Source organism: Polyodon spathula, chromosome 6, assembly GCF_017654505.1.
Source record: "Polyodon spathula isolate WHYD16114869_AA chromosome 6, ASM1765450v1, whole genome shotgun sequence".
NCBI classification, from domain to species: domain Eukaryota; kingdom Metazoa; phylum Chordata; class Actinopteri; order Acipenseriformes; family Polyodontidae; genus Polyodon; species Polyodon spathula.
In genome coordinates this window covers 22,936,052-22,960,756 of record NC_054539.1, presented here as the reverse complement: position 1 = coordinate 22,960,756, position 24,705 = coordinate 22,936,052, and the positions used below count along the sequence as shown (strand labels likewise).

The window sequence follows — 24,705 nt, the reverse complement described above, 5'->3', positions numbered from 1 at the left end:
CTCGAGCAAGCTAGCAATGACAACCGACCAGCACCGTTTGACAAGAACAGCTCCCGTGGACTCTCTGTACGCAGGCGCCTAAGAGAGGTATTGTTGTATTTGTAGTTCCTGTCGCCTGACCTTGTCAGGATGCTAATAAATTTACTGCATTTTACCACTTGGGTACGTCTTAAAATAGAACTACAAATCCCATAATTCCTTCGAACAACACCCTTAAAGGCTTGGTTTATTATAGGCCTAGATGGCAAAACAGATTACTGGTATAGCAGGAAATGTGGATACTGTGCAACTCACTGAATTTGCGTTGACTGGGACGTGGGGTATCTGTCATTTTGGACTGAAATGCAACATTTTAAAATAACATATTAAAACAGCTTTTTTCAGAAGTAGAAACTGCCATAACTAAATTGAAAACTTGCTGTATCTTGCCGATAAGAAAGACTTACTGAAGAAGTCTTTTTTTTTTTTTTTTTTTGTCTTGTTATCTTATTATGTGAGACTTAAAAAAAAAAAAAAAATAGTAATAATAACCTAAAACAACAGAAAGCTACATTAGATTTTAATGGGGTTGATTTAAAAAAAAAAAAAAAAAAAGTATTTAGAATAGGTTGGTTTATAAGTTCAATCACAGCATTATTAATTATAGACGTGTCATACGAAGATAAATATTTCGTTGGGTTGTGCTGGGGTAAATCAGTCGTGAAATAACTATTTTTTTTAAAAAAAAAATAATGCCTGACCATAGTAAGCAGGCCGCGTTATGCTCGTAAATGCCATTCTGCAGTTCACAGGGTCAGCATGAGATTTCACGTCCCATGTTAGCCTTATTGCATGCGTCCTGCAAGCTGAATATCCATTGGATCAATACTTTTGCTATGCCATGGCAATGAGGGTTACTAACTTAATAACTGCATTTTATACGAAGTGATTACTGCATCTTAAATATTTAATGCAGACATTGTAGCCAAGTTTATTAAATATGGACAACATAGCTCATTTATTTATAGGTTGATAATCTCCAGGTTTCCACAAAGGGCACATTTTAAATACCGTAGTAGTTTGGGAAACCTTTTGATTTATTGTAGCATGTTACCCAACACCCCCCAGGAACTTTTAAATGTTTATGCAGTAGAGGTATTGTGGTATAGTTTTATTTTTTCTCTACACTGCACACAACTCCAAGACAGGAAGCTATTAAACCCTACAGCCTTTTTTTATTTGTATATGAAGTTCACCCATTTTCAGAATTAGAAACCTATAAAATACATGGATGAAGGCTATATTTGCATCCTGAGCCATTCGAAAAAAAGGCATAATACCATAGTAGTGATGTCATAAATTGATAATTCCTCTAGAGCAGGGGTGTCAAACTCCAATCCTTGAGGGCCGCAGGGTCTTCTGGTTTTCATTCCAACTTAAGCTGTCAATTAACATTATTTCAAATTATTTGTTCAATTTGACATATTTAATATGTTGGTGATGTTACAGATGTTACAGTTGGTGATTTTAAAAATGCACTTGATTCAAGGCACACTACCTATAAAACATTTTGAGGTCTGAAGAGAAGTGTTACATTTGTCCAGTTAATCAAATAATTAGACCATTTAAGTAATTGAGAGCTCGGGTAGAACGAAAGCCAAAAGACACTGCGGCCCTCCAGGAACTGAGTTTGACATCACTGCTCTAGAGGAAAATATGCTTGAACTTAGACTCCTCGAGACCATCACTTTCAATTCAAACACAAAATGGCTCGTTTTCAATCACTCGACAACACCCACAGTACAGAAATGTTCATTAATGATCAACAAAATTGGAATAACTTAAAAAAAAAGAAAAAAGATGTAAAGCTGGTACATTCGTATCTCAGAAACTGGAGAGGGACTGGAAATTAAAACAAGGTAAAGGTAATTATCCAAATAAAGCTAAAGCACTAACGGATAACGACACAGAATGTCTGTACATAACAGTATGTTTAAAAAAAACACCAACTGTACTGCTGAACCTCGTCTTTTTTAATATTAGCATCAAAAGGGTATCCATGTATTATAAAAAATAATAGATGGGCCTTTTCAGTGAGTTACAGAAAAATAATTCCATCTCAGGTTTCTGTGACAGTTTATAAGTTACTCGACCTTCGGTCTCGTAATTTATGACATCACAGAAACCCGAGATGGAATTATTTTCCTGTAACTCACTGAAGCCCATTTATTATTCTATATCAGTTTCACTGAATCACTTGCACACAAAAGGCATTTAGTCTAATGACAGTCAGATACAGTACTGGAATGTTGGCCTATGCATATTTTTTTTAAAAATGCAATCAATTGCAATCAATCATAAATCACAGTTCATCTTTATTAAGGAAATCATTAAAGCGGTGAAATGCCACACAGGCAGAGTACATTTGCCTTCTTACTTTAAACAAACATTGACAGCAGCATTACCCTGTGGCTATAACAATGGTGATCTACTTACATTGTATAAGATTTGTGTTTCTTTACACAGGATGCTGTAATAAGAATAGGCAGTGAAGTATTTTAAATGTCAAGATTTATCCACAGTTTACCTCCTGGCATATGCAGGTACATTAAGTTATATAGTCAGCATTATGTTAGCTCTTTTCTAAGTGTACACCAGTCCTTAATACAGATAAATTCCTTTTGGATAACAGAGGAAAAACTTAATTAAACAGAATGTGGGAACCATTACTAACTAACTGATTTAGGCCTATATGTTATACTGTGTGTATACTTGACATATGTATTTATGATATAAACAATATCAATGCACATTTCTTGTTAATGGCATTCCTGTTATAGGATATTATTTGAAAATTCGTACACAAATAATTAAAATACTCAATGGATCAGCACAACTGGGGATGCAGCACTCAGCGCTATAGTTTTATATAAGTTAGCTACACCAAGGCTTTGTGCTGTCAGAGTTCAGTAGGACAGCAACCATCTCATTATACTGCTCACTTGGGCTGGACTAACTCTTTTTCATCAGCGTGAGTCATTAAGTGATGCTGGAAATCACTGACTGCTCACATCAGAGCTGTAATATGGTCACAGTTACATAAACTGTCTTTCAGGATTAAGGAATTGGTGAATGATAAATAGAAACAAATACTGGCAATTGCCTCAGGACCTTAATAAAAAAGACACTCTTAGATTCAGTCACAGTTACAATGAAATGATCGAGAACATTTATAATGGAGTAGGCTCACAAGCTTTACTTATTTTATTTTTACATATTTTAGATCCATCCATTTTGATGTAGTTTTAGTGGGGAATGAGTTTGCTTAGGGAATTGCAATAAATGACTGTATTGCAGGAGTAATTGAGTGTGGATGCAGCTTTAATTAGTGCTTGTTAACAGGGGTTAAATAGTGGGTGTTCACCTCTCCTGGTAATTTGCAGCTTTGCAGTCTGGCCAAGGTTTGGAGAGGTTAACTTATATATTCAGGTTTAAAGCGCTGTCAGATTTTCCTGTAAATGATATTAGTTTAATGATGAACAAATGACATTTCCTATTTAAATGAATGGTATATATAGTGTGTTAATTGTTACATAGTAAAAACAAAACAAACTACATTGATTTTGACCAAAATTGACTATGAGTCCAATCTTTTACCATCATGGTTTACAAAGTTTTAAAATGATTTTCTGTATCACACAAATCTTCCTTTGTCACTGCAGCATCCTCATTGTCTGTAAAAATTGATTTGGGCTTATTGGTTAGACAAATTTAAATATTGTGCATTACACAAGGTTAAATATGTTCTTTCTATTAATAAAAACAAAAACTAAATTTAAATTATTGGGATATTGTGACGGTTTCAATGAATAAATAGTGAGAGGCATCTTTTAATATCTAATTTATCAGTGCCTATGTATTGCATCTCATACAAATAAATATACATTTATACAAATTAAATATGAATGGAACTCATGTGATATATTTGCTTTCTCTCCTTTTCTTTCAGGCTGTTTCTCAATGCATTCCTGTCCTTTATTTGCAGTGTTTACTGTTTGGATTCCCTGTGCTAGTGTGTCACACAAATAACTTCCTACAGCTTCAGAGAGTAGCAGGATATGCAGGTTTGATTCAGAGGGGCAAGAAGGCTTCAAGGAGGGAGTGTTTGAGTTCTCACAGTCAAACTACCATGGGGAATGATATGCCAAAACTGTTTCGGATGAAGCCAAGTGCAGAAGGGTAAACTCTGAAAAATGTAATAAAAAGATATCATCAGCACTAAAACAACTGAGTAATGCAAGTAACTGTTTATAAAGAGCAGCTGTTTTTATTACATTTTCTTACAATGATTATGTTTATTTGATTTGTAGGGTGCTTCTGTCTAGAGAAAAGAAAGAAAAGCAACAAAAAAGATATGTGTGTATATATATATATATATATATATATATATATATATATATATATATATATATATATATATATATATATATATACACACACACACACACACATATATACACACAGTACTGTGCAAAAGTTTTAGGCAGGTGTGAAAAAATGCTGTAAAGTAAGAATGCTTTCAAAAATAGACATGTTAATAGTTTATATTTGTCAATTAACAAAATGCAAAGTGAGTGAACAGAAGAAAAATCTAAAACAAATCCATATTTGGTGTGACCACCCTTTGCCTTCAAAACAGAATCAATTCTTCTAGGTACACTTGCACACAGTTTTTGAAGGAACTCGGCAGGTAGGTTGGCCCAAACATCTTGGAGAACTAACCACAGCTGTTCTGTTTCAGTTGCTTCTCTCTCTTCATGTAATAACAGACAGACTCGATGATGTTGAGATCAGGACTCTGTGGGGGCCATACCTTCACTTCCAGGACTCCTTGCTCTGCTTTACACTGAAGATAGTTCTTAATGACTTTCGCTGTATGTTTGGGGTCGTTGTCATGCTGCAGAATAAATTTGGGGCCAATCAAATGCCTCCCTGATGGTATTGCATGATGGATAAGTATCTGCCTGTACGTCTCAGCATTGAGGAGACCATTAATTTTGACCAAATCCCCAACTCCATTTGCAGAAATGCAGCCCCAAACTTGCAAGGAACCTCCACCATGCTACACTGTTGCCTGCAGACACTCATTTGTGTACCGCTTTCCAGCCCTTCGGCGAACAAACTGCCTTCTGCTACAGCCACATATTTCAAATTTTGACTCATCAATCCAGAGCACCTGCTGCCTTTTTTCTGCACCCCAGTTCCTGTGTTTTCGTGCATAGTTGAGTCGCTTGGCCTTGTTTCCATGTCGGAGGTATGGCTTTTTGGCCATAAGGCCACTTCTGACCAGACTTCTCCGGACAGTAGATGGGTGTACCAGGGTCCTACTGTTTTCTGCCAATTCTGAGTTGATGGCATTGCTGGACATCTTCCAATTGCGAAGGGAAGTAAGTATGATGTGTCTTTCATCTGCTGCAGTAAGTTTCCTTGGCCGACCACTGCGTCTATGGTCCTCAACGTTGCCCGTTTCTTTGTGCTTCTTCAAAAGAGCTTGGACAGCACATCTGGAAACCCCTGTCTGCCTTGAAATTTCTGCCTGGGAGAGACCTTGCTGATGCAGTATAACTACCTTGTGTCTTGTTGCTGTGCTCAGTCTTGCCATGGTGTATGACTTTTGACAGTAAACTGTCTTCAGCAACCTCACCTTGTTATCTGAGTTTGGCTGTTCCTCACCCAGTTTTATTCCTCCTAAACAGCTGTTTCTGTTTCAGTTAATGATTGTGTTTCAACCTACGTATTGAATTGATGATCATTAGCACCTGTTTGGTATAACTGTTTAATCATACACCTGACTATATGCCTACAAAATCCCTGACTTTGTGCAAGTGTACCTAGAAGAATTGATGCTGTTTTGAAGGCAAAGGGTGGTCACACTAAATATTGATTTGATGTAGATTTTTCTTGTGTTCACTCACTTTGCTTTTAGTTAATTGATAAATATAATCTATTAACATGTCTATTTTTGAAAGCATTCTTACTTTACAGCATTTTTTCACACCTGCCTAAAACTTTTGCACAGTACATATATATATATATATATATATATATATATATATATATATATATATATATATATATAATATATAGCAGCAATCTCACAGTATGATTCTAGCTACTTTGCTGACAACACTTAAAGTGTCATCTTCACTTCCCAATGAACCATCAAAGCTATCCTTTCAAATATGCAACCTCAGTTTATGACCCTGGTGTCACTGGTTTCCATTCACATTAAAATGTGATGACCTTGCAGTTAGTAAAGGCTTAGCTCTGCGGTAAGATGCCTCAGTAATCCAATAGCATAATTTGAAAACAATGCTTTCTACATGATACAGTAACTGTGTGTTCAACTTTTGATTGTATTATCCTGTTTATATACATATTAAAAGGAACTTTGGAAATGAAGATGCCATTTTTCTTCTAAGTACAATACTAAGTACAATACTATGACCAGTGCTGTTGCAAAGTGGATAGCGAAGGCTAATCTTTGTATAGGCTGCAAAACATTTGTAAACTGAATTATAAAACTGATTTATGATTTAAGCATGAGCTGTCCTAGCAGAGGAATATTTATCTAAGACAGCACAATTGACTGAACCACATGGTTTTGAAACAGATGTGAGAAATACATATATAAATGGAATAAAAACTACAAATATCTGGGATATATTTTTAAAATGTGCACAGCAGTGAATGGAGAAACATTTTTAATGACATCCCACCACAATTACAGTGATAGTAAAATAGTTATAATTCAGTGACACACAGGCTGGGTGCTAGAAGAAAACACTGACCCTGCAGTTACTATGTTCTAGCAGTTCTTCTGCTATACACAACAACAACACAACATCAGTTTCGACAGCGTACTCTTTTAGAAATTCAGGATCGCTGCAAACCCATGAATCAAGCTAAGCACAATACTATGACCAGTACTGTTGCAAAGTGGATAGCTACAGACTGCAGCCCCGTTAACATTGTACCTTTGTTTTTATTTCAAAAACCACATTTATTTTAAATTATATTACTTACAATTATGGAGGATATAACCAGTGAATGTTTTTGTTTTATTTAGGCATTTTCAAGTTATTAATTAAAGAGAATTTTTAATTATTATTATTTGTATTATTATTATTTAAATGGCAAAGAAAAACATCAGTTTGTGAGTAAAGGAAACTGATAATTGTAAATGCAGTAAGGTGAGTAATAAACTGACTCCACTGTGATTTAGCAGTTGGTTCAAACAATGTAACAACAATGCTGGATTGTAAATAAATATAAAACTATAAAGAGAATCCAGAAATAGCAAAACAGGGTTTTTATTCTGGGTTGTTCTTTGAATAACAATAATAATAATAATAATAATAATAATAATAATAATAATAATAATAATAATAATAATAATAATAATGTATTAGTTAAATATGCAATCAAAACCAAGATTAATTGAGATTAATCACTTGACAGCCTACAATTATATATATATAATTGGCTGTCAAGCGATTAAAAAAGTATTCTTGAAATGATGGCAGGTGGATAGACATTTAATGTACATTGTGAACCTCCTCCCTTATTGATTATTTGAAACAACTCCCAAGCCATCATAAGTCACTTAGGTAATGCAGCATCTCTGAGGCGGTCCTCAAACTAGTGCAGCAGCTCTGGTATTTCTAAGCCCCTCTGCATGGAGAAAAAGCTAAATCCTACTGAATAGCTGTACTGTTAATATATTCAAATCGTGTTACCAGCTTTTTGAGCTTTTTAAAGTTAGTATCTGGTCTACTGTAAGTGCGAAGGCTAATATTAAAAGCGGTTTATGCTTGCATGCAATTTGCACCATTTTTATGAAAGGTCAGCACAACTGGCAACTACTGAGAAACAACTCAAAAGATTAATGTTGAAACATTACTGGTGTGTTTTACTTTCACTCTGGTAATGTTTACTATATACTACTCAAGACTTTGTTCAAAATTGTGTGCTGTGCAACTGCAGTCTTGTTTGGTAAAACAACCTGTTTACACAACTGACATTGTGCTCTCCGGATTCACACGAATCAAACGGGATCCATTTCTCAAGTCCTGCAGCTGTTTTGCAGGCTTTCCAACTCCTTCTTCAAACCTCTTCTCCACGACAGGGAGGACAGTTTCATACAGGAATGAAGCATTGTGGCAAATGAAGACTTTCTTTTCAGAATCCTGCTCACATCGCAAGCTGTAGTCAACGTGTTGAACAGCAACAAGAATGATCTCCCTCAGGCTTTCTAGGAGGACCATGTGCAGCTCTGGGAAATATAGTTTCAGCCCTTCCTCTAAGAAGGCCATCATTTGTTTTGTAAAAGCAACAATAGTATAACTGAGGCTTACCCAACAGCCATCCCCAGTGTACTGGTCAAAGTTGCTAATCCCACAGTTACGCATTTCTTCTTTCAGTTTCCCCAGGGCCTCTGGAGTCATCAAGTTCATTTTTCTCCACATTTCTTCAGAATCACGGTGTTTGGTGGCCTCAATTATAATCTCCTTATAGCTCTGAAGTGCAGCTTTGACGTCCTTAACCAAAAGGGACTGGAGGGTAAATGTCAGGTCCAGCCCAATTTCACTTAGCTGTTTGCAGTGCTCTTTGGCAACTTTAACACATTCAGCAGCTGTGGATAAGCTCTCCTTGCTGTCGAAAACCTGCTTGCTGAAGGCGTCCACGAACATCTTCATGGCTGAGCGGGACCACACCACAAATGCAGAGTAGCAGCCAGTGTTCCCAGCAAAATCCATCTCAAACTCCTTGGCTGTCTCCAGGAGGCTGGTGAAGAAGATGTTGCAGAGCTTGTGAATGTACAGCAAAGTGGCACCTTCTATTCGCAACTGGCGAATGGCTGTCTGTACGGCAGCTGCTCGGTTTTTCAGGAAGAGCTCGCAAGCTTTGGTGGACTGTCCCAGACGGACTAACTGGGATACGGCCCTTCTGGTGGCTTTGGGGCCACCCCGCAAAGATCTATCAGGAGACAGCTCAAAAACAAGGACTTCTGTGAGCTGCCGAACCCTCTCCTCTACTTTCACCTTGAGCCCCTTCACAGGTTGAGTCAAAGGCTGATCCTTGAGGTACTCGTTCAACTTATCCAGCAAATCAACTGCGCCTTCAAAATCTCGTTGAGCAATACACACGTCTAAATCCTCAGGAAGCTCCTGTATCCACTCCATGCTCAGATCCACAATCTCTTCACAGACGACTTGCTCATCCTCATCAAATGGGTTCTTGGGCATATCTTGGCGCACAGGTGAATGTGGTGGCTCCTCTTCTTTCTTGTGCCTTTCTTTTATCACTTTGTTTTTCTTGGTTTCATCCAGGATCTCCAGCCACTCCTTTTTAATCTTGCTGTTCTCGGCCTGAAAAATTCGGCTGTCTGGGAACATCAGGATTTTAAACATATCCTTCATGGGTGCGTTATCTTTCACGTTGACAATAGCGAAACTGTCCAAATCATAAAGCGCATTGTACTTGTATCGCACTGCCCCACGTCTGTTGGGAAGCCAGGTGGCAATGAGAAGGCAATCATTCATCAAAAACGCATGTACCTTTTGGATTTGAGACATATTATCCACATCGTACTCAAACAGATCTCCATTATAAACCAAATACCTCCCAGGGGTTTCCATTATGTTTTTGCACCCCTCTACCTTTTCCAGCAGTGTGGTCAGGGTTCTCTGCTTAACTTCTTCTGTCTCCTTAGGGAAAGCTGCCTGCATTTCCTTCGCTGCTTCCCCCTTGTCTGTGGAAAGCAGGGCCTGGGTGATAGTCTCCATAATGCTCTTCTGCTCAGTCAGAATATGGCTCAGTTGGTACATTTCGCTTTCTAAGTAGGAAATCTCCTTGGCAGTTTCAATAAACTGTCTGTAATTTTTGTAGACATTTTTCTTCAAGTTTTGAGCCGTTTCGTCGGCCAGAGTCTGTATCTTTTGACGGTGCTCTTGCAAGTCTCGGTCTCCGTCTGACTGCTGGGACAGATGTTTTACATACTGTTTGGGATCGAAATTCGCAGATTCCAATTGTTTACGCAGCTTGTTCCCTGTATCTGTCATTTTCTTTCAGATTAGCAGCCGCCTTTTTAGATCTCTGTAACGTATTGGCCTTTTTTTACAAAAAAAATACAAAACAATTATATAATTGTAACAAACCGGAAAACCTTCGGCAAACCAGAAGATGACCAACTCCCAGTGAAATTATAGGATCGTGTTTACTTCCTTGATGGCCAACAATAAATTATTAAAATAAATATTGAAGCACTCATTCAAAGCGCATAGTATTACATTAAATACAGCGAAGGCACATGTGGATAGCTTGGTGGAGTTTTATTAAAAAAGAAAAAGAAAAAAGAGGTATAAGACAGAATTGTATTTCAAGTAGAAACTTCAATAAACGTTATAGTTGGACAGCAGAGAAAACGTCAGAACGGTGAAACACAGGGGAGGACCAATCAACACCAGAATACCTTTGAAAAAGACTGTATTATTTACTGCTTTTTTATAAACATGATTTTCAGATTTTAAAAATATGTTTTACTCTTTTGCCACAGCAGCAGCTAAAAGGTGAATTTGGCGATCCCGGGAATACAAAGCTAAACCTGGGTCATTAAAATGGTCAGTTTAAAGTAGAAAGCAAATACAAAAACAAGGTAGAGAATGATTATTAATAATAATTTGAAAGTCAAACTTCACAACAAGCTAGCAGAGGAAGCTTGTTTTACACAAAACAAAAACATACATTATGCAATACCTATTGATGTAACAGTACTTCAAATCTATCCCTTAGGTTTGTTTTTAGTAGGCTAATTATTTACAGTGTTCCAATTGTAATCTGGATTCTTATCCTTTACCTTAAACAAATAACAGTGGGTTTGTTTTCAATAGTTTCATCAGTGAGTTTGCCTTAAAATTGAATTCCTTTTATAATAAAGCTTTCTTAACAAATGAAAATATTTGCTTTGAAATGAAGATGTTTATATGATAATTCAGGGTACAACTCAATGTGTGAAGTAGTCTGTAAATACATCTAAACTAAGAACACTGTATTGGTTTGAGGAGGCCTACAGCACATTAGAAATGATCGTTTGATTGTAGTCTGAACCTGCCTTGGACATTCATTCCCAATGAAACTAAAAAAGTGTTGCTGGGTCTTTGCATGGAAAGACTTTCAAGATAGAAACTGTAGATCATTAGTTTAAGGTTTTATTGTTTTATGTTAATGTTTGTGTTTGTGTGTGTGTGTGTGTGTGTGTTGTTGTTGTGTATAAATAAATATAAATAAAATTAAACTTTATTAAAAAAAATGAAAGTTGTGTCTTTTTTATTGTGTTTTATTTCCCAGGATAAAAATGGCAAATCAACCTACACTGCAGAATTTAAGTAAAACCTGTTTGGAAATCCACATAGCTGAAAAGGGGTAAATATCTATTCTGTGCTGGTGCAGTGGTGCTGCCCTGCCAAACTATTTCAAATAAATTACATTTTTTACTATATATTTGTAACTTCTCAACACAAATTGTGGTCATCAGTATATTAACTTTACTATTGTCTTGTTTTACCTTTTGAAGTGTATTTTAAATTGTTTTACCTGCAGTAGTGCCAGAAGTACCCTCCACTGGGATTCTAAAAATTCTTAGACAAAGATAAGGAGATGTGATACCTTTTATTGGACTAACTAAACACAAATTAATCATAAGCTTTTGACCTAAAAGGTCTCTTCTTCAGGTGAAAGTAAGAAAGACAGATTGATGAAAACTTGTGATTAATTTTTGTTTAGTTAGTTCAATATAAGGTATCACATCTTCTCTTTGCCTATCATCTGTGGACTAGTATGGCTACCATTTCATATGTTAAAAACTGTTAGAAACTTTTTGAAATATTCCATGATCTGAATGTAGCAATTTTAAGACCACATTTGTTTTAACCTCTGACCATATCTCAGAAATAATTTGAGATATAGTTTCAAATGTGCAATGCTCTAAAAGCGCCCCAAGCATAATATAAATGACCTTGAATACCTATCCCAGTATTGATTTGATCCTTGCAGTTATGTAATCTTTCCAGAATCACAGTCTCGATCAGTAGAATTAAAGCTGCGTCAGGACATTTTAAAAAAAGGCATAGTGTTACATGCCCTTTGCCTAGGACAGAAAGGCGCCTTTAACAAATATGTTTTTGTTTTACAATTAGATAGCCACCTAAATGTGGTTGATTACCCAACAGCCAGGGCACACAGAAGACATTAGATGTATGATCTATTTGATTTTAAAAGCCCATGTTCCTGAAAGTGCTTTAATGTTGTTGATGGCAAAATATACCAAAAAAAAAAAAAAAAATCTGTTATATAAGGATGTGCTTCAGTCGTAAAGCAACAAACACACACAAACCAAGTTATTTTTAGAATACGCCTTCGCATATATTTGTAATTGCTGATGACAGAACCTTTTAAGGGGCTTAAGTTTTTCAGGATACGTACAGCTGCTTGGAGGCAGAGGGTGTTTCTAATGGGTTTGGAAGTGGAGATATATGCTGGACTTCTTTAGGTACTAAACTTTGTGCCAAGAAAGGCTGCCTGTCACAACACTTTTAAAGCCTCTGCTCATTAAAACAATGTAAATATTACAAGGAGTAAAGAAATAAACACTGAACTGATAAAGTATGAGAAAAAAAAGATTTTGAAATGGAAGGTGTACAACAATGTGTGTAATACATTTGTTAATCCTACATCGAACCTATAATATAATAACTAAAGAAACTGTATGATCGTTGTATGAATATAACATTTAAAAAATCTGAGATATGGAGTATACCGTCACTGTTTAAATACTACCCATGAACACGAAAATTAAACATCGAATGATCCAATAGTACACGTTAGTCTCTCATTTATTTCTGTCTGTAACAATATGAAAAAATGAATTAATAGTCATATTTTGATATGAATATTAATGGAAATTCTGTGGTAAGTTTATTAAGAACCCATTGTGTTTTTTTGGGTTTTTTTCCAGCGATTATCCTCTGTCTAAAGCCAAGGGCAATGGGGACACATTCAATAAAAACACATTTAAATCAGTAGACACTGACCAATACACTTCCCTAGAAGATAAAGACAGAACCATGTGGGTGTTGAAGAAGAGCCGCACATCCTGCTATGGGTCCTCATAAGCCTGCACACTGTCAATGTTACCATAGCAGTAGATTAATTCAGGCCATTGTGATAGTATTGGCACTGTATGTATTAACACTTCATCCAAAGTTTCATTAAATATCAGAAAAAGATTATTTAGCACATGTTTTTGAGCGTATGAGAATCTGGGAATATAAGGAGGTGACTGCACAATGTTTAATGATAAGAATGAATGTCGCACTTTTAATTTGTATGGTTACAATGTCAACAGGTTAGAGTGCATTGACCCAGGTATTTTGTGGTTTATTCGTCTTGGCATAGTTGCTTAGTTACAGTTTCTCCTATGAACCTATGATGTGAAATTACATACTTTGCATCAATTTATTTTTAACTCTTGCAATTGGACACACAAGGTAAAATTACTCCCCTGTCATGGTTTTTTTTTAAAAGTCAATGCAATTTTCCAGGAAGTCTGTAATTGCAATGAAGCTTTTGAAATGATCTCCTGGGTACTGCCATCCCAGTACAACTATGAAACAACTATCTATCTCTTTGTCCTGATTAAACAATACCTATATAGAGAATGTTGATTTGTACCAGTAGTTCTGGGCTTTATACAGTCCCCCTCTGAAAAAGGAAATACTATAATAAATATGTAATATTATATCATAATATGTAAGAAATAACGTTGTTTGGTATGGTTTGTCAGCAGTTGAAGCTGTATTTAAAAAGCTGTATGCTTCACGTGCTTTTTGAGTTAATACAGGGAATAGAGATAAACATTGCGTTAGACTTGTTAATTTTGTGCTCTTTCAGTTCAGTGTATGTTCAAGGTGTAGACATAGGCAATGCCCAACAGCAACACTGCTATAAAATTCATCGGTTCTTTTTTACTCTGGGTACACATTCATTCTGAGGGGCTTGCGTCGGGTAAAGGTCAGTGGTAATGTGAGAACTCGCGACCTGCAATGTAGCCCTATCTAACAGCTGTTAAAAGGAACTACAGTAATTGTAACCAACTGAATTTAAAAGATTACATGCCCAGCGGAAAGTTGAAAACAGTATTATGAATATTCAATGGGCATCGGCTGTTCCTGAGAGTTACGCCCAATGATTGCACAGGGCCTTTGGGCTGGCCAAAACAAGACAGGAAATGTCATTGCTGGAAAGGATTAGCTTTGATGTGACGTTTTTAGTTCAGAAAGTTTAGACGAGTGGAGCTGTGTGTGAGATTGTACGCCCGGTAGTTGTCCACAGCTTTTACTTTAATTGCAGTGAAAGGGCAATTATGAACGGCAAATCAACTAACGCCAACCCGGGACGCGACGGTGTGTTGCCGGCCTGTTTCGAAGGGCTCCCGATGCTACCGAAGAGTCTCAGCGGCTTGCTGAACTCCAGCGGTGGATCCTGGAGGGAGATGGAGAGAATGTACGCAAAAAAGACCATGATCCAAGATGACCTGAGTCGCGGCCGCAGTAACACCGATAATCTAGTTTCCAGCAAGCCTGCCAACCTAGATGCTGCCCTGGCACTCCTAAGGAAAGAGATGGTATGTGATCATATCAGATAATTACTGACTGTCTCTCACTGTTTTTGTTTAACTGCGGGGTACTGTGTTTCATACTAAATGAAAACCTGACTGAGTGGAAGTAACACCAGCTGTGATCAGGATCATACGATTATTATAACCACTCCTGCTTTTTAGATAGTCCATCCATAGTCCTTGTTGTGTAAATCCTTTTATTTATTAAGCTTGCAGTGCACCAAATTTGCCGTTTATCCAAAGACAGACCCCTTTCTTGTTGCATATACCACCGCAAAGTATCTTTGTACGTAACAAACGCATGTGACAACAAATGCCCTCTGGGCTGAACAGCACAATACTACATTTATTGCCTAAATCTTTTTAAAGGATGTTCGTTCCACATGGGTAGATTGGAAAAACGCAAACAGGCGAGGAAATTTTATATTTGTTCGAATTCATTGTTCAAAAGCTGTTCTCTCTATCCGTTTTCCTGTCCTGTCAGGGGGGGAAAGAGGAAGAGAATGTGAAACAGGCAGGATGGCCCTTTCCACAACACAAACAGAGACTGTCGACATTTTACATGCAAGGGGTTCATTACACTACAATATTTTTTTTTTTTTTTTTTTTTTTTTTTTTAAGCACAGAAGTTATTGCATGCGTAAAAATTATGACTATGTACGCAGTAGTTGGTTCTGCATGTTCTAAGTATCATTAAAGTTACGTTGTTTAAATTATTTTATGTTTAGTAAGGAATTGGATACACCCTTTATATATTGTCGCGCTATGTTGTATCAAGCAGAACAACATTGTAATTGTCAGAGGAAACAACGAGACACGCCAGGAGCTTCGTGACAGATTAATGATTCTTCAGCGATCATACTAACTTAAAATGGGATAGTAATAGATTCACATCAGAAGTGTATCATTCATTGTTGCCATTGGCTACCATGTGGGCAGTGCGATGCCAGCAATGTCATTCATGAATCTGTCAACCGTCAACACAGAGGATAAATCCTATTTAATAGATCAAAATCTAAACTCTCTCTCTCTCTCTCTCTCTCTCTCTCTCTCTCTCTCTCTCTCTCTCTCTCTCTCTCTCGCGTGGCAAGTTGCTGTCTCATCAGAGAGAACTATGCCTCTCCTCTCTCTATATATGATATATATATATATATATATATATATTATATATATATATATATATATTAGCCTGATAAAAGGATTACACTACCGTACCGTTCGTGCAAAAGCCCGTTTTGGAAGTTGGCAGCTGGTTCCAAAAGAGGAAATACAGTTTGTACAATGTCTCTCTCTTTTTTTTTTTTTTTTTTTTTTTTTTTTTTTAAAAAGGGAAATGTAAAGAAGGTTGTAAATGTACTGCAGCTAGCTTTTTGCAACAAAACTATAATATTCTTGTGCAGCAATCTCAAAGAGCCCTTACACTGTTGTAAGTGACTCTACAGCAGCAGATGTCAAGCATTTCTGAAAGCAATTCTGATCTGCAAGTTCATTTTCTTATTTTTATTTTTTTGCCCACTAGAGTTTTGTGGTTTGCAGCTGTGAAAAGGGGTCCTCATCCTTTTGCTTGTTGTTCCCTGTCTAACTTCCTCACCACTGCTGATAGACTGTCTGATGCATACATTAAAATCAATTGCTTTTGTTGTCGCACACAGGACAGTTTTCACTTTAACTTTTATTTGCTCTTCTAGCCATCATGTATTGCTTCTGTGAATGTATGTGCAGGAGGTGAATCCTTCCAGAAAAAGCAACTATTGTGTATGCAGTGAGAATACTGTATTGGTTCATTACAACAAACGTTCATCTTTTATCTAACTATGAATTCACGTCAACAATTTCTCTGTTTTTTCATAGGTTGGGTTACGGCAGCAGGATATGTCTCTGCTGTGTCAGTTATGGTCACTCCATGAATCGATTCAAGAATACAAAGGCAGTTGCCAGGACATGTCAGCTGTATCCAATGCAGATGGCACCTACAATATGGAAAATGGCTTCTTTGATGAAGAAGATGAGTACTACCAGGACACAAGTATTACCCCAAATGAACACATGGATATGAATGCATCAGTTCCCAAAACTCTAAACAAGAACAAGTGGATGCAAGACTCCATTCATATGAGCATCTAGCACAGTGATGTACTGATCTGTGCCTTCTGACTAATTATGTGATCAGTTCTAGTATGCTAATGTAAAACTGGCTTTTTATAAAGAGGAATTATTCACTCTTCAATGCCACTGGCCTCTAATCTTTTTCTAGTAAACTTTTCAATATTATACATTTCTTATACATTTATTATACATTTCTGGCCAATTGACATACCACTAAGCACAGTGTTTTGCAAAGGTATATTGCATGTATATAACCTCGTATAATAACACTTATAAACTTGGTGTAAACTTGGACAAGTCGTGTTGAAGACAGTGTATTTGTTTGCGGCGATGGAAGTCTAAAATGTGCTGCTTGTTGGTAGAAACCTAATAAAACATTTGACTAACAAACTGACTGTTGGTGCTACTATAAAACACTCGCATAGGTTTTATGTGTTACACAACTGGCATCCCATCTTGTGCTGAATATTTTACTATATGAAAACAATATTTTGAAATATAATTTTGGTTATTATATTCTCAGGTATGGGACTTTGTATTAGATGTTAAGCTTTTTAGGTTAGTTGTTATTTTATGTTATATAAACAACCTTATTTTATTCTAAGTTGTATTTATTTTCAAGTAAAAAGAACTTGCAGAAAAAAATGCTGGCTTCACTTTTTTACAAAATCTATTTTTATGCGCTATACTACTGTACCTGTTGCTTTGCACAACACATGCTACAGATTTGGTGGGCTCTATTGGTGAATACGCAATTACATTTAAAAAATCTCTAGATCAAAAGCAAGTGCAGCAACAACTGGCTAATAGATCATAGCCAATGTTTTTAGATATTCCTTAGACTAGTGGAGAACAGAGGCAATTACCAAGGCTAAGGACAAGTTTTTCCATACTTGCCAAACCAATCTGTAATCTCTAATAATACCTTCTGTACCAGGCTATTATTGTGACTATAGGAAGTACCTGTCAACCACGTTTTAGTCAATAAGATTGTGAGTTGATTATAACACACAGATTTTAATAACTTACAAATTTTAGGGTAACATACCAACTATTGTTGGAACTCCCATAGTGCCACTGTGGTTCAGATAAAATGCAAATCACATTTTGGATATGTGGTTTAGTTAGTGTAGCTGTTTTATAGGTACAGTATGTTACTAATCCAGCTAAGGTAGTGATTTATTTGTTTGCTTTGGAATGCTTTTATAGAGAATCTGATCAAGATTGTTGATCTCATAATCGTAGCCCACAACCCTACTGAAATGTGCCAGATGTTCCTACATTAACTGTGGCAGAGCTTGGTACTTATTATTTGTAATCTTTTCAAGGCTGTACCTTTATGTTGACTCTGCGGTTCTTACATCTCCATTAGTTTAATTTGTCTTACTGGAAAGACCAACTACTTATAAACAACTTAGCAGATCAAACTGTTGACGCAAAAAAAGTGGTCTAATTAAACTGTTCATGGGTCCTTACCTTGCTGTACAGTATTAAGAAGCTGCCTTCCATGGGAACACTTGCACACATGGTTGAAAAACAAATATAAAGACAGATGAAGGTGCAGTGCTCCATAATGTGGTTGTTAATCTATCCAAACATAACTATAACACAACCCATTGTCAGATACATAGAAATCTTACAAAACAAATACATTTCTAAAGACTTTTTGCCAAGACATTTTCTATTTATTTTTTTTGTATTACATATGTAAATAAGATTATTGTAACCCTATTGAAAATATCCGGTATTCTTTTGTTTTGCTTAGCAATTGTGCAGTTTGCAAGATGCGTTAAAGGAGAGCTTGTGTGCATGCAGCTGAGACTGCGTTAATGGAATAGAAACAAACTGGAAAACCAACCAGGTGAAATTTAACAGGTTTAAATAATCCTAGAATGTAGTAAGAGTCTAATTTTACATAAAAATGATCGAGGGACAATGAGTAGTGTATTCCTATACTGAAAATATTTGCGATGTGAAGAGTATTGTATTGTTAGGTGTGTGTTGCATTTATTTGGTTTTCAGGGCACCTGTTTAGAAGATTTGACTGATTTACAACAGAGTAACTTAATCATACATGTAGAAAAAAAGACAGGGTATGTGTTGTCTAGTCCTGGAACAGTAAGCAGTGAATATGTGCTTAAAGCTGTGTTTGACATTAAGATTACAAGATCTGTTCTTGCAAAGAGGAAAGATGTATTTAAATTGAAACATACAAGCTTGCACATGGAGATACCACGGTGTTTTGTTTGCAGACTGGTACGTGTTTTATAATTAAGGCAGGGTCTGCATCAGACAAAAGATGAACAAGATTATCTGTGATTTGCTTTTAAGTATCTTTATTGAGCCAGTCCTGCCTCCCCCTTTTCATTCATAAACCTGAACTTGGCTGCTCCTGGAAATGTAACGAGCATTTCTTCTCTGACAAAAAAAACAAAAAAACTTGACTACACGGCATACATTTTAAAGGAGGACAAACAATAAAAGTGATGTATTGTTGGTATAAAGAATAATATTGTATACTGTTCAAATTGAAACCATTTAATTTAGCAGGGGAAAAAAAGACATTACAGAATCCAATACAATAAAGTCACACAAATAAAAGGAGACTGACAGCGATTTATGAGGGCGTTCATCTTTACATGCAATACAGGCAGCATTTATGTCAACTATAAACTGCATTTATTAATCAAGAACCATTTAGTGGACTATGGGAAGATAAGACGTGCTATTACCAACAGCACTATCAACTTCCACCAATTGGTTGGTCATGTTTCACTATATCAATACAATATGTGGTGTAACACCAAGAATAATGTCACCTCTACCCAGTAAGAGGTGATTCTGTGCTTCCTGAAATAACAGACACAGCAGTTTTTTTTGCTGGGATGTAGAATAAATGATCTACATAGGATTAAGGTCAAGGACACATGTATTGATCTCTGATACTCTGATTCTAACATATTTTATTCAGTAACATTCGTATTATTTTAACTATTTCAGAACGGTCTGATTAGCATAAAATGGATAAGCTAATGGGTGGATAAGCTTTCAGTCCCAACATATTGTTTTGAAACCTTTTGCAAGTCTTCTGCTACATGTGACAAGATCTGAAAATGGTAGACTTAAAAATAAAGACTGAGAAGGTGAAACACAATATATAATAAATGTATTGTATATTAGTATGTCAAATAATGATTTTCATAAAAGGTGCTGTATTCTTTAGCATCTGAGGAATATACATTATTAAAGAAATTGTATGTATGTAGCTATAATACACAGCATTGTTCAAACAAGTGAGAATGCACATTTGGGTGTTAATGGCTTAATTGTTTTATTGTTTAGTAATCCCCTGCACCTGGTGTTAATTGTAAATTAGAGCCAGGTGCAGGGTATTTAAAGAATGCAGCCAGTCTGTTCGGGACTGCTGAGAGGTAGGAAGCTGAAAGTGTGCGCTGGTTCTGAACAGTCTAAAGTAAGTGTTTAGTTAAACCTGTGTGATTTGTAAACAGGTAAACGGCTTGGAAGTCCTGTATGAGTTAGATTACGGCTTGTGTCAGTTAGTGCTCCAAGAAGGAGCTAGGTGTTTGTCTGTTTTGTTTATTTTTATTTGTGTTTATTAAAAGTGCGCGTCAGCGCTATTAAAAACCATTTCTGTGTCCTGGGTCTGGTCTTAAAGGGGCAACGAACCGTGAATTGCGCAATCTTGTATACTATATATATATATATATATATATATAGTGTGTAGGGGTCAGGGTTGGTACGTGACGCAATCAAATATGAAGACGTAAGCCCGATACCAGCTCCTGCAAGGGAGCTGGCTCTTTTGTACAACGGTATCAGCACTATGTTTCAGTGCGGGAGGTTCCGGATTCATGTCCCACCTCTGGCTGTGAGAAACCCCTGCCTGCAGGGAAGCAGTCTTCCACAATGTTATTTCAGTTTGGTGGTAGTGTCAAGTACTTGCAAACCCAAACATATGTTTTAGATTACCGAAGACACCCCTGCATAGATGTTTTTTGTTTGAATTTCAATGTCACAGCCCAGAAGAAATCACGCCTGATGAAAGAGGGTGCTTTATTTAAAAGTAAAAATGTTCATATTTTAAGGGAGAATGAGTTTATATGCAATACCTGAAAAACATTTGACCTCTTCATTATTCACAAAGCAAAAAAAAAAAGGTTCATACATTTGTATTCAATAAATCAAAACACTGATTTCAACAATACCATCTATTTGTTTTTATGCCAATACTAAGCATCAGACAGTAACTCTTTGTCAGTTTCAACAAAAGCAATTGCCCCTTTTTCTCCACTGGAGGTGACATTTGTTTTGTATAACTTTGCAGCAGCCTAGTATAAAACACCCAGCAAACATATAATTGCAAAAGTGCACCAACTGGTTTTGTCATGTACACACTATGACTTGATTTGTTGAGAGTCAGAGTGTTTGAAGTCAGTCACAGTATTTGTACAGGGTTGACAAATATCAACGATAACATGGTAAAAGCTTAGGCCAACCCTAAAGGATGTCTTCCAAAAAAAGATGTGTTTGGACAAGGATAACCCCATTATTAAGAATGCCCACAGCACCAGACACCCACCTTCAGTAATAAAAAAAAAGTGTTTCTGCTGACAGCCTCAATTGAAGATGTGTTTCCTGAAAAAATAGTAACTGAAGACAGCAAGAACAGGAAAGCTGCCGAGAAAGCTGGAACCACTTGTCCTATGTGCTCCACTCCATTTTCTGGAAGATGTAAGATGCAGATGTTTCCATGAACAAACCAATGAAGATAACCAGGAGTGAAAGTCTTCTGCTACAGTTGAGAATAACTGAAACACAAAAAGCAAATAAGAATCTTTAAAAGTCCCTCACATGACTATTCTTTAAATTCAAAATCGCTGTTTTTCTATCTCTGAGAGTGACTGTATTGTTCAATGCAGAAGAAAAATGCTGGACAACAACAGTCAATAGATAACAGTGCCCCTATAATAAAGCTTGAAATCATATTTGTTTGTTTATGCTGGAAAACCTGGCGTTAAATGACTCTACTAGACTGAAAACAAGAAAAAAACAGGGACCATGTTGCTTATCTGTTACAGATATCAAGCTTTAGTACCAAGTTGCTTGTATTTTTTACTGATTTTATTGTACTTTATAACTGCTCTTATCTGTAATGCGGTACTTTGTATTGTGATGTTTTGTGATATTCAGTAGTGCTGACTAAAGTGTCTGGTTTCAAAATTATTACTGTCGTGGTGTAGAATTATGTTAGATACTTTTTAGAAGTACAGAAGGCAATATGAAGGAGGAATTTGAACGTTAGATTCTCAGTGAAAAGCCAGTAGCAAATAGTTTTGATAATATTAATGAAGAAATACAATATATTAAGAAGAAAAAGCACAAAAGTACCTCTAACTGCTTGTGAATTTGAAGTGAGCACAAACACTTTTATCAGGTGAAGGCACAGTGGGGAGTAGTCATGTTCCCAGATTACAGCTGGGATGACTAACAGTTTGCCATAGCTGGACAGCAGTAGTGCTTTCAGCATCATGGCTGGTTCAGGAATTGTTTTCAGGTAGCCTTTTATTAACCACAGGAAAGTAAACACCCCTACTAGAAACATTATTAGCTCTGGAGACAAAAAAAAAACAAACAACAAAAAACAAAACAAACCCATTAAATTATGCATTAAAGAAGAAAAAAAAAGCAAAAATAAAATTATCAGCAGCACAACAATAAGGGGAAAATAGGCCCTATTCATAACACTTTAAGACTGTTTCAAGGAATGTTTTGGGATTCATTTGATCAACTTTGCAGATCATGAAACCTGTTTTAAACAAGTTTAAGAAAGGGTTGCAATTTACAAGTACTCACATTTTTCAAAGACATTGAGAAAGACTTCTTCTGAACCACAACTGCTATGATTTTTTTCAAGCAAATCAGTTGGGTCAGCCACAAATATCCTGAAAGTTGCACTGCTTTGGCATGAACCCACATCTAATCTAATACAAGCAAATGAAGACTAAGACCCTGACTAAATATCTATAATTTGCGAATGTTACTGATCAAGTAATCAGTGCAGTGTTAGACAGCAACTGACATATTCCACGCTTATGAATTAAACACTTGTGTGAGAGGATGTGAGTGTCTTCTTACCTAGAGCAGCTAGTCCGAACATTCTGTAGAAATCCCATTCTTTTGTGTATCGGATGATGTCTGCTGGGTCACTGCTTTGCCTGGAGCCCTGCAGTTGTGACCACCTGAGGTAAGCCTCACATAGCAGGCAGAACACAAACAGTTTCCCATGTATCTAGAAATAGAAATATATTTGATCAAAAAAAATATATATATCATGTTCCAATCAGTGCAAGAAAAGTATAGCGCAGTGAATATTGTAGGTGTCACAGTAGGCAGAATTATCTAGGCTGATGCTTTTCATCACTGTATTTGAATATGACTCAGGTCACAGTATGGGCATTTGCATAGTATTCTGAGCCTTTCCATCTTGTGTGAGCTCAATTTTTCAAAGGTACATGTCATTAGAGCTACAATTTATTAGTATTTAATGAGCTGCCTGTTTAATATTATATTATGTGTATTTTCTACCATCCTCTATTGTTGTTTTTGCTTTATTAGATATACTTTAATGGAAGTTTGTGAAATCCTAAGTGGTACAGATAAAGTTAACCCAAGCCACTACTTCAAACTACTGTTAGATGTGGCAAATAGTGTACTGGTTAGGGATAATTCTCAAAGGACTGAATGGTATCTTGTTGTCCCCAACATTTCTTATGTTCAACTAATGACGTGGCACCAATTACTGTTTAAATACTAGTAGGCTAGCTGTATAACTGAATATAAAAAATGAAAGCATAAAAATAATGACTAAAATGTATAATAATCAACTTACATTTAATGTTGTATTAAAAATAATATGCCTGTAAGCTTGTGCTTTGCATAAAAGCGTATCAATCAAAATTATTACAGGGTCATATTCAATGTACTTGTCCACTGGCTTTTGGCAAGACTTCTGAAAATGAATTAAAAAAAAAAAAAAAAAAAAGTCAAAACATTTAGTACAGGCATTAATATTCAGATAGTTACGTAATGCCACCTCTCAAGTTCACTTCTGTTGGTATTCTCCCAGCCTATGTTACTCTGTATTCGCCATCTTCAGTTTTCTCTTTACAGATTGTAAACAACTTTATATCGCATTGTCCCATCTAGCTAGAATGAGTCCACACATTTTAGAGAGCTACATAGGATATACAGTAAGCGTTCTGCATGTACAGATCTGCATGACACAGAAAAGGTGACTTAATAAATACTCATAAACCGATTATGCTTAAAGGCGTATCTGCATAGCGATACCAAAGGTCTCATGCTACTAGAAAGATCAGAATTCAAAATATGACAAACATGCATTACAGTACAACCCAAAAATGTATCACTAATACTACACCAATTGATAATATTATAATACGCAGTCTTTCTTCGTAATATGTCGAACAAAATAGCATAGATAAGGGCTGGTAATTTAGTTGTTTAAAGCTAAAATTTATTAGAAAGAATTGCTCTCTGCGCCTCTTTCTACTCTGAAGCGCACGAAAATAATGGCTGTGTGTGTAGGCGACCGTAAAATGCCCACAATCAAGATACTAAACAGCAACACGGGAGCAAAAACATAGCTGATCTCTCTTGAATGAAATTACATACACATATGGTAATTTTTAACACGCCATAGCTGTAATCTCTGTGAAGTTCATTTGCCTCTTGATTGCACTCAATACATTTATACGACACTGCTGCCATCACGACTCGTTTCCAAACCGCCGGCTTCGCTCCCCACTTCCTGTATTTTGGGTCCTTCCGATTTGCATTTT

General features: G+C 36.3%; 3 protein-coding genes across 5 annotated transcripts; 1 reads left to right on the top strand and 2 right to left on the bottom strand.

The window, feature by feature from the left end:
• Window positions 1-2,295: 2,295 nt before the first annotated feature.
• LOC121317036 (exocyst complex component 8-like) lies at window positions 2,296-10,270 on the bottom strand. 2 transcript variants are annotated; one of them, XM_041252582.1, is made up of 2 exons: window positions 8,062-10,270; window positions 2,296-4,225 (listed from the first exon to the last, which is right to left on the bottom strand). In XM_041252582.1, exons 1-2 carry the CDS (start codon window positions 10,101-10,103, stop codon window positions 4,159-4,161), a joined length of 2,109 nt encoding a protein of 702 aa, XP_041108516.1. In that variant the 5' UTR covers window positions 10,104-10,270; the 3' UTR covers window positions 2,296-4,158. The 2 variants fall into 2 exon arrangements, with proteins under 2 accessions (XP_041108516.1, XP_041108517.1); XM_041252583.1 differs by lacking the exon at window positions 2,296-4,225 and having other exon boundaries at window positions 7,435-10,109.
• A 3,894-nt stretch (window positions 10,271-14,164) lies between these two features.
• Window positions 14,165-17,212, top strand: LOC121317035 (protein FAM89A-like). The gene is made up of 2 exons (XM_041252581.1): window positions 14,165-14,722; window positions 16,568-17,212. Exons 1-2 carry the CDS (start codon window positions 14,462-14,464, stop codon window positions 16,838-16,840), a joined length of 534 nt encoding a protein of 177 aa, XP_041108515.1. The 5' UTR covers window positions 14,165-14,461; the 3' UTR covers window positions 16,841-17,212.
• Window positions 17,213-20,547: 3,335 nt separating this feature from the next.
• arv1 (ARV1 homolog, fatty acid homeostasis modulator) lies at window positions 20,548-24,691 on the bottom strand. Of its 2 annotated transcripts, none has more exons than XM_041252580.1 (5): window positions 24,539-24,691; window positions 23,733-23,849; window positions 22,979-23,132; window positions 22,232-22,453; window positions 20,548-21,651 (listed from the first exon to the last, which is right to left on the bottom strand). In XM_041252580.1, exons 1-5 carry the CDS (start codon window positions 24,632-24,634, stop codon window positions 21,545-21,547), a joined length of 696 nt encoding a protein of 231 aa, XP_041108514.1. In that variant the 5' UTR covers window positions 24,635-24,691; the 3' UTR covers window positions 20,548-21,544. The 2 variants fall into 2 exon arrangements, with proteins under 2 accessions (XP_041108514.1, XP_041108513.1); XM_041252579.1 differs by having other exon boundaries at window positions 23,733-23,852; window positions 24,539-24,689.
• Between the last annotated feature and the right edge of the window lie 14 nt (window positions 24,692-24,705).

Excerpts from the sequence above, each read along its gene's own strand:
- LOC121317036 (XM_041252582.1), bottom strand. The coding sequence starts at position 10,103 with ATGACAGATACAGGGAACAAGCTGCGTAAACAATTGGAATCTGCGAAT. Across the intron at positions 4,226-8,061 it reads GTGAATCCGGAGAGCACAAT|AGTTTACCCTTCTGCACTTG; the intron begins GTCAGTTGTGTA and ends TACATTTTTCAG.
- LOC121317035 (XM_041252581.1), top strand. The coding sequence starts at position 14,462 with ATGAACGGCAAATCAACTAACGCCAACCCGGGACGCGACGGTGTGTTG. Across the intron at positions 14,723-16,567 it reads CACTCCTAAGGAAAGAGATG|GTTGGGTTACGGCAGCAGGA; the intron begins GTATGTGATCAT and ends GTTTTTTCATAG.
- arv1 (XM_041252579.1), bottom strand. The coding sequence starts at position 24,634 with ATGGCAGCAGTGTCGTATAAATGTATTGAGTGCAATCAAGAGGCAAAT. Across the intron at positions 23,853-24,538 it reads TGTTAAAAATTACCATATGT|AAGTCTTGCCAAAAGCCAGT; the intron begins GTATGTAATTTC and ends ATTCATTTTCAG. Across the intron at positions 22,454-22,978 it reads GTTCGGACTAGCTGCTCTAG|AGCTAATAATGTTTCTAGTA; the intron begins GTAAGAAGACAC and ends TTTTGTCTCCAG.